This window comes from Budorcas taxicolor, chromosome 6 (assembly GCF_023091745.1).
Source record: "Budorcas taxicolor isolate Tak-1 chromosome 6, Takin1.1, whole genome shotgun sequence".
NCBI classification, from domain to species: Eukaryota; Metazoa; Chordata; class Mammalia; order Artiodactyla; family Bovidae; genus Budorcas; species Budorcas taxicolor.
Window position 1 is genome coordinate 2,535,566 of NC_068915.1, and position 9,610 is coordinate 2,545,175.

Here is a 9,610-nt window from a genome sequence, read left to right on the forward strand (position 1 = left end):
GGGCAGGAGGAGAAGAGGATGACAGAGGATGAGATGGCTGGATGGCATCACTGACTCGATGGATGTGAGTCTGAGTGGGAGTTGGTGATGGACAGGGAGGCCTGGCGTGCTGCAATTCATGGGGTTGCAAAGAAGAGTCGGACACGACTGAGCGACTGAACTGAACTGAAGAGAAATAAAGAACAAATAATGATGAAAAACATAACAAAAATGAAAAATACACTAGAAGGCATCAATAACAGAATAACTGAGACAGAAGAATAAGTGAGCGGTAAGATAGAATTGTGGAAATAACTACCATGGAGCAGAATAAAGAAAAAAGAATGAAAAGAAATGAGGATAATATCAAAGACCCCTTGGACCACATTAAACTCACCAACACTCGAATTATAGGGATCCCAGAAGAAGAGAGAAAAACAATGAAATGGCTTGAAAAAATTTTGAAGAAATTATAGTAAAACATCTCCCTAACACGGGAAAGGAAATAGCCACCCAAGTCCAGGAAGCACAGAGAGTCCGAGAGTTCCATACACGATAAAACCAAGGAGAAACAGGCTGAGACACACAGTAATCAAACTAACAAAATTTAAATACAAAAAAAAAAAAAAAAAGGCAACAAATAAGATACAGGGAACCCTCACATAAGGTTATCAATTGATTTTTCAGCAGCAACTGCAAGCCAGAAGGGAGTGGTAGGATATATTTAAAGTGATGAAAGGGAAAATCCTACAACCAAGATTACTCTATCCACCAAAGATCTCACCCAGATTCAACACAGAAATCAAAAGCTTTACAGACAAGGAAAATAGCTGACAGAATTCAGCACTACCAAACCAGATTTACAACAAATACTAAAGGAACATGGGGGCATGGGTGGAGGAGAAACATATGAAAAAAGACCTATAAAAAAACCCAAAACAGTAAAGGAAATGGTAATGAAAAATCTCAAGTAAACAACCTAAGCTTACACCTGAAGCATATATATAAATAATTAACTTAAATGGAAATATATTAAATGCTCCAACCAAAAGACAGAGACTAGCTAAACGCATACAAAACCAAAACTCCTATATATGCTGTCTACCAGAGACCCACTTTAGACCTAGGGATACATACAGACAAAGTGAGGGGCTGGAAAAAGATATTTCATGCAAATGGAAAGCAAAAGAAAGCTGGAGTAGCAATACTCATGTTAGGTAGTTAGAACAGGGAAAGAGAGTCCAGAATGGCAGTGGCTAAAAGATAAGAAAAAGAAAAGCCCGCGAAAATAGAACAAAGAAGGTCCGAGGACCGGAGTGAGGACCGCAGTTAAAACAAACACTCCTGGCACACCCAATTTATATAGGACAGGCCCAGGGAGATTAAAAAAACACATAAAAAGAGGAGCCAAAGCACTCTCTCTCTCCCCCCCACGCGCTGGGGTGCTCTTCTCTTTGCGTCTTTGGATCAACGTGCCCTCACGCCTCGAAGATGGATTTTCCTGCTATCTTCTAAATAAAATACAGCTGTAACACTGAGCTGTAACACTGATTTGTCTAAGAGCTATAACACGGTCCATTCGAGACCTGAGAGCTATAACACGTCTATCCAAGACCCGAGAGCTGTGACATGCCGAGGGGGCTTAACAGTAGCCTAACACACTCACATGCAAAAGAATGAAACTGGTCCTCCCTTACACCACTTGCAAAAATTTACTCAAAACAGATGAAAGATTTAAATGTAAGCCCTCAACTGTAAAACTCTTAGTAGAAAACATAGGAAGAAAAGTTCCTTGACAGTCAGCAATGACTGTTTGGGTATGAAACCAAAGGCATAAGCAACAAACCCCACAATAAGCAAGTAGGACTACATCAAATGAAAAAGCTTCTGCAGAACAAAAGAAATGATCAACAAAATAAAAAGGAACCTACAGGAGTTGGAAGAAAATATTGGCAAAATCACCTACCTGATAAGTAGTATCCAAAATATAAAAGAATTCATACACTAACAACAACAACAAAAATCTAATTAAAAACTGGGCAAAGGAAGAGTAGACACTTTTCCAAAGAATACATACACATGACCATCAGGTACCTCTACTATTACTAAAGGTACCTGCAATAACTAACATTCACTAAGCACCAGACACTGGGCTAAGCTGTTTACATTTAATTTTCATAATTCTACGAGGTAGACACTATGATTATTCCAACTTAACAGGATAACTGAGTTTTAGAGGGGTTAAGTAACTTTATCAAGACCATAATTTAGCAAAGACAGGTGCCAAACATCTTCCAGGACTCCACTGGCCACATTCTGAACTGTAGGAAAGAATTTTATAGAGTAACTGATACAAATGTGCAGATGGAAAAACCTCCAGCTCCAAGCTGAGTTTAAATTCAAGACAGGATGCAACAGAGACACTACTGATGCACCAGAAAAATGACAGGCCAGGAAACGTGCCAGTGAGAACAGATTTATATTCCTTGACTCATAAGACAACATACTCCTACTGTACAGCATGACAAAAGTGAAGTTCTGACAGTCAAGGACAACTACAAGTCAAATGTTAATGAACACCCCCAATCACGAACACACAATCCAACTACTAACAGTAGTTAGGCTAGAAAATTATAAAGAGTTGGCAATCGCATATACTGATACATAAAAAAGACTGAATTTACACAAACGTATAGCCTGAAGCAAAAACTGACATGAAAAATGAAAATACAATGAAAAGGAGAAAAAAAATTAAAAGGGAGTAATGACACTGAGACCAGGTAACTTTCTGCCACACTATAAACTTTCTATGTCGTTGTTTTCGTTAGAAACTAACTGAAAAATGAATATTTAAAAACCATGTTCGGAGAAGGCAATGGCACCCCACTCCAGTACTCTTGCCTGGAAAATACCACGGACGGAGGAGCCTGGTGGGCTGCAGTCCATGGGACAGCGAAGAGTCGGACACGACTGAGCGACTTCACTTTCACGCACTGGAGAAGGAAATGGCAACCCACTCCAGTGATCTTGTCTGGAGAATCCCAGGGACAGCGGAGCCTGGTGGGTCATACAGAGTCGGACACGATTGAAGCGACTTAGCAGCAGCAGCATGTTCGTATTCAAGAAATATTCTCAAGAACAGAAGCGAAAAAAGCAAGAAAGAGCAGCTCTGGAATACAAACAAGCGGTAAGTATAAAGACAAGCAAGCAGAATTTAGATACTGGTTACCTCTAAGTGGCTCATGGGGACACAGATTTAAGGAGGGGAACGGGGATTTCTTATAGTAAGTAGTAAACGGGAATTCCTAATACAGTTGACCTTTATACTTAAATGTGCTATATAGGCGCTCTTTCGCGAGGCGCGGGGGCGGGGCCTGGGGTGGGAGTGGTCACTGGCGGGAAGGCGGGGAACGGACCCGAGGCCAGGCGATCGCGCCATGGCAGCTGCTCCCAGTTCAGCCGCGTCCCCTGCGTCCCCGCTCCACCCGCTGAGGAGCGGACGGGCGGAGCCTCACGCAATCCCGCGGGCGGGGGGCGGAGCCAGGCAGGGCCCCGACCAGAGACCCGAACGCGCGGAGCACTCGCCCGCCCCACCCCCCGTTCTCACTCCCTACCCGCTCCCAGCCGCCCGACGCCGGCCCGCCTCCCCGACCCGGCACTGACCGGGCCTTCTAGGAACCTGGGGGAACCCACCATGGCGACGTTCTCACGGCTCGAGTCTCCGGAACTCAGACTGCACACGCCAGCACCTGACGGCCCGTCGCGCGGTGAGTCCCGCCAAACACACGAGGGGCGGAAGGAGCCGGGCGACCCGACCGGAAGCGGGAGGGCGAGTGCTCTTTCCTGAAACGTCCCGGGAAACAAGACCCCCGGTCTTTGTGAGCCGCAGGAGACTTTGACGCGTCAGTCGGGCGCTCTCCGGTGCCGAGGGAAACGTAGGCTCTCAGGCGTCTGCCCTGCGCTCAGATCCAAGACCACACAGCCTCTTCCGACGAGGCGGCTCTAGGCTTCCGCCCAGCGCAGGCCTGCCGTCTGCGCTTCCTGGCTGCCGGAGCGAGGCTCCCCCGAGGCTCTGTCCTCACCAGTGAGAGTCCAGTCTGCACACTCGAGGCTTCCTCTCACCTGCTTTTTCTGTGTTCTCAGGATGTGTCTTCGTTCCATCTGTACTTGGTAGGATTCCATGGACATTATGTTCATTCAGCAAATAGTGTGCAAGGCTTTCGGAACGGGCAAACTATTTCCATGCCCTTGTTCCGCTCATATTGCAAGGCAGAATGTGGAGGGAAAAAAAAAAAAAAAAAAACGAAAAAACAAAACCCTATCAATTCATATTGTTTCCAGTAGTGTTAGTATTCTAAAAAGTAAAGTTGAAATTAAGGCAGAGAACTTGTTTTAGGCGTGGTGGTCTCAGAAATCCACTTTTGAAAGAGTTGAACAGAGACCTATGTTCAAGGCAAAATTTTCAAGACACTTACTAACGGAGGTGAAGTGAAGTGAAATGAAAGCTACTCAGTCGTATCCGACTCTTTGCGACTCCGTGGGCTATACAGTCCATGGAATTCTCCAGGCCAGAATACTGGAGTGGGTAGCCTTTCCCTTCTCCAGGGGATCTTCCCAACTCAGGGATCATATCCAGGTCTCCCGCATTGCAGGCGGATTCTTTGACAGCTGAGCCACCAGGGAAGCCCAAGGGAAGTTAAGATAAACTTAATTCAAGAGATTTCTCCTCTGTCTGTGTAAGGATCACCACAATGGGGGAGAGATCTACTCTTAATATACGTGGACAAGTGGGAATTTATAGCCAAGGAGCAGAGTCGGGGTTGGTGGATGGAAAGTACTATGAGGAAACATTAAGGATAACGGTGTGTTCTGGCTACACCAACCTGATGCGTAGGTGCTAAGTTGCTTCAGTCGTGTCCGACTCTGTGTGACCCTATGTATTGCAGTCCACTATGCTCCTTTGTCCTTGGGATTCTCCATTCAAGAATACTGGAGTCGGTTGCCCGCGGCCTCCTCCAGAGGATCATCCCGACCCAGGGAAGGAACCTAGGTCTCTTCTGTCTAACCTGCACTGGCAGGTGAGTTCTTTACCACTAGCGCCATCTGGGAAGCTCAACCTGGAAATAGGCAGGCTGGTGTAATCAGCCTTCACCTGATATTAATAGATGTGGAGGTTGACCAGATATGGAGGATTGGGGATTCTGTCTAAACTGACTTCCCTACTAAAACTGAACAATCAGGTAAGAATAGGAAAGCCAAAATTCCAGGCCTAGTTGAAAAATGAGTTCAAAGGAACCTAAGTAGAATTTGGTCAAGGAGAGACTCTTGTCACCTGAATTAAAGGAGAAAACCAGACAGTGACAAGGAGCTACAGACATAGTGAAGTTTGGTGTGTTTGTTAGATATGTTTGCACAGGTTCATGTATTTAATCAACAAATATAGCCATTTAAAACTAAATTGTAACCAAGAGTGGGTGACCACAGGATCCATGAATCTTGGGGCAATGCTTTTAAGTGTGTGAAAGTGCACTGTGTATGAAGCTACACAATCAAGGGCAGACTTGCAGTATGTACTCTGGAAGTATTATTCTACTGAGAACAGTTAACCCATAATGTTTACACCCTACTTCTGTACTCTCACCATTTCCTGTGAAGCCACCTTACACGCACCCAAGCCTATTCCCTGAATCTGGCTCAGGGCACATCATTGTTCTGAGTTCTATGTTACTGCAAATCCAGTAAGCATTAAATTATTATTCTGTGGCCATAATTTTAAAAGTTTACAAGTAACAATTGCTGGAGAGGCTGTGGAGAAAAGGGAAACCTATATGGCTGGTAGGAATGTAAGCTGGTGCAGCTACTCTAGAAAGTATGGAGGTTCCAAAAAAAATCTAAAAATAGAATTACCATATGATCCAGCAATCCTACCCCTAGGCATGTGTCTAGACAAAACTGTAATTCAAAAAGTTGTGTGCACCCCTGTGTTCATGGCAGCAAAATACCCAATAGCCAAGACTTGGAAACAGCCTAAATGTTCATCCATTGATGAGTGGCTAAAGAAGACGTGGTACATATATACCATGGAATACTACTCAGACATAAAAAAGAAAGGAATAATGCCATTTGAAGCAACATGGATGCAGCTAAAGATTATCATACTAAGTGGAGTAAGAAAGACAAATACCATATGATATGACTTATATGTGGACTCTAAAATAAGGCACAGATGAACTTATCTATGAAAGTGAAGTGAAGTCACTCAGTCGTGTCCAACTGTTTGTGACCCCATGGTCCATAACCTACCAGGCTCCCCTGTCCATGGGATTTTCCAGGTAAGAGTACTGGAGTGAGTTGCCATTTCCTTCTCCAGGGGATCTTCCCAACCCAGCGTTCGAACTGATGTCTCCCACATTGCAGGTAGATGCTTTACCGTCTGAGCCACCAGGGAAGCTGTATTTCTATGAAAGAAATACACACAAACATAGAAGACACCTACATAGAAACATACAAACATAGAAATCGCCTCCTTGGTAATTACCAAGGAGGAAGACAGGGAGTGAGGGATGGACTAGGAGTTTGGCGTCAGTAGATGCAAACTATCATATATAGACTGGATAAACAACAAGATCCTACTGTACAGTATGCTGCTGTTGCTACGTCGCTTCAGTCGTGTCCAACTCTGTGTGACCCCATAGACAGCAACCCACCAGGCTCCCCCGTCCCTGGGATTCTCCAGGCAAGAACACTGGAGTGGGTTGCCATTTCCTTCTCCAATGCATGAACGTGAAAAGTGAAAGTGAAGTCTCTCAGTCGTGTCCGACTCTTAGCGACCCCATGGATTGCAGCCCACCAGGCTCCTCCATCTGTGGGATTTTCCAGGCAAGGGTACTGGAGTGGGGGTGCCATTGCCTCCTCAAGTACAGTATGGGAAACTATTCAATATCCTATGATAAACCATAATGGAAAATAATATTTAAAAAGAGTGAATATATGTTTATAACTGAGTCACTTTGCTCTACAGCAGAAATTAATACAATATTGTCAATAAACTACAATAAAAATAAATTTAAAAAATTCTTATTCTGGCCATTTAAGCTGTTACTAACTGCTCTACTGATCACAAAATTCCCTACCTGTACCAAACTCATTCTTAATTTCAAATTGCCAACAATATATCCTAAGTTCTTTTTTCATTTTAATTTGGGTTGGAAAAAACATTTTATATTTTCACCATTCAGATTCAATTATAAATAATATTGATTATAGGCAAGGCATCATATTCAAAATATACTGAAGTAAATGCAAAATGAGTTATACAAAGTAAGAGTATATGTTACATAATAACATACTATATATATATATATGTATATATATATGTAAAATAGTGAAGACTAATATTTGGTCATAATTTAATGTGTACATGCACCACAGTGAAAATCAGGATGAATCCTACTTCTTGCCCCCCAATATCACACCCTTGCACCCCTGCCACCCTGTAAAAACTGTTTAAAGTTGGGAGCTATCTTTATCTTTAGAGCTATTTCCCTGTGCTTTCACAAATGTACTGAGGTGTGTTTGTGTATGTGTGTGTGTAACAGTAAAGTATTGATTAACATTAGATATTGATATAATAATACATGACAAATTTCTAGGGTCACCACTAAAAGAATAGAAACAGGATATATGATTTTGAATAGGATACAAACAAGTGGAGAAAATGGGATAATTTTAAACATTGAGATCATTCAGGGCAGTGAAATAAAAAACTAGAGAACATTTTAAAATATGGTGATGGATTTAAATCCATATAATAATAATTATGGATGAACTACCCCAATTTAAAAATGAGTATTTAACATTGGGCTTAAAATAAACAACTGTGTTCTATTTATTGAGACACATCTAAATATAAAGAAACAGAAAAATTAAAGATGAAAAGAAGGATGCTAATCAAATACCAAGCATAAGAATGATAATATAGATATATTAATGCTATAGAAAATAGACTGCAGGTCAAAAAGTATTATGGTAGTTAAAAAAGGTCACTTCATGATGGTAAAAACTTTCCACTGTATTTATTTATGTGAAAGTGAAAGTCACTCAGTCGTGTCTGACTCTTGTGACCCTATGGACTGTAGCCCTCCAGGCTCCTCTGTCCATGGAATTTTCCAGGCAAGAATACTGGAGTGGGTTGCCATTTCCTACCCAGTATTTATTTATATTCACTTGGTAATTTAGGCCCAAATATATAGTGGAAAACTGAAAAAATTTCAAATAGTAGAAAATGAACAGACTTGGAAGAAAATAATCTTTTTTCATAATTAATACAACCACCAATGTGGGTGTGTGTATATATACATATACATATACATATATATATATATATATATATATATATATATATGCCAAGCCATGTGGCTTGTGGGATCTTAGTTCTCCAACCAGGGCCCTTGGCAGTAAAACCATGGAGTTCTAACCACTGGACCACCAGAGAATTCCTCAAGCTGATAAAATAGTCACAGTGATTTAGAATATTAGGTCACCAACAAAGTTTTACCTAATGGATCAATACTGCTTCCAGTGCTTGAGAGAATACATGTGTTTTCCAACATATATGGAATAGTTGCCAAAAATGGTCAATGGACCAGAGAGGGAATCCAAACAAATTTGAAAGGTTGGAAATCCTACAGAATGTGTCCTCTAACCACTATGCAAATAGACTAGAAATCAACAACGAGAAGATAGCAGAACAATTCCCATATGTTAGAAATTAAGAATTATACTTTCAAATAAGTCATGAGTTAAAGAAGAAATCATATTGTCATTCAGTTGCTCAGTCATGTCCAACTCTCTGTGACCTCATGGACTACAGCATGCCAGGCTTCCCTGTCCACCACCTCCCAGAGTTTGCTCAAAATCATGTCCGTTGAGTCGATGATGCCATCCAACGATCTCATCTTGTCATCCCGTTCTACTCCTGCCTTTAATCTTTCCCAGCATCTGTTCTTTTCCAAAGATTCAGCTCTTTGCATCAGATGGCCAGAGTATTGAAGCTTCAGCTTTAGCATCAGTCCTTCCAATCAATATTCAGGGGTGATTTCCTTTAGGATTGATTGGTTTGATCTCCTTGCTTTCCAAGGGACTCTCAAGAGTCTTCTCCAGCACCACAGTTAGAGAGACTCAATTCATTGGTGCTCAGCCTTCATTGTACAGCTCTCATATCACTACATGACTGCTGGAGAAACCATAGCTTTGACTAGACAGACATTTGTAAGCAAAATAATGTCTCTGCTTCTTAATATGATGTCTAGGTTTGTCATTTCTTTTCTTACAGGAGCAAGTGTCTTCTAATATCATGGCTGCAGTCACGATCCTCAGTGATTTTGGAGCAAAAGTAAATAAAGTTTCTCACTGTTTCCATTGTTTCTTCATCTATTTGCCATGAAGTAATACTTTGGCCACCTCATGTGAAGAGTTGACTCATTGGAAAAGACCCTGATGCTGGGAGGGATTGGGGGCAGGAGGAGAAGGGGATGGCCGAGGATGAGATGGCTGGATGGTATCACCAACTCAATGGACATGAGTTTGACTGAACTCTGGGACTTGGTGATGGACAGGGAGGCCAGTCATG

At 42.1% G+C, this 9,610-nt stretch overlaps 1 protein-coding gene and 1 long non-coding RNA gene across 2 annotated transcripts in view; one reads left to right on the top strand and one right to left on the bottom strand.

Annotated features, from left to right (window-relative positions):
* TMA16 (translation machinery associated 16 homolog) overlaps positions 1–3,800 on the bottom strand; it is a 29,328-nt gene extending 25,528 nt beyond the window's left edge. The window contains exon 1 of the mRNA XM_052641949.1: positions 3,673–3,800. Coding sequence (XP_052497909.1) covers positions 3,673–3,675 — 3 coding nt within the window. The 5' untranslated portion in view covers positions 3,676–3,800. The remainder of the gene's footprint in view (positions 1–3,672) is intronic.
* On the top strand, positions 3,550–9,395 carry LOC128049653 (uncharacterized). The gene is made up of 3 exons (XR_008199598.1): positions 3,550–3,746; positions 4,926–5,057; positions 9,314–9,395. It is a non-coding gene; the product is annotated as an uncharacterized LOC128049653 (long non-coding RNA).
* Positions 9,396–9,610: the final 215 nt, after the last annotated feature.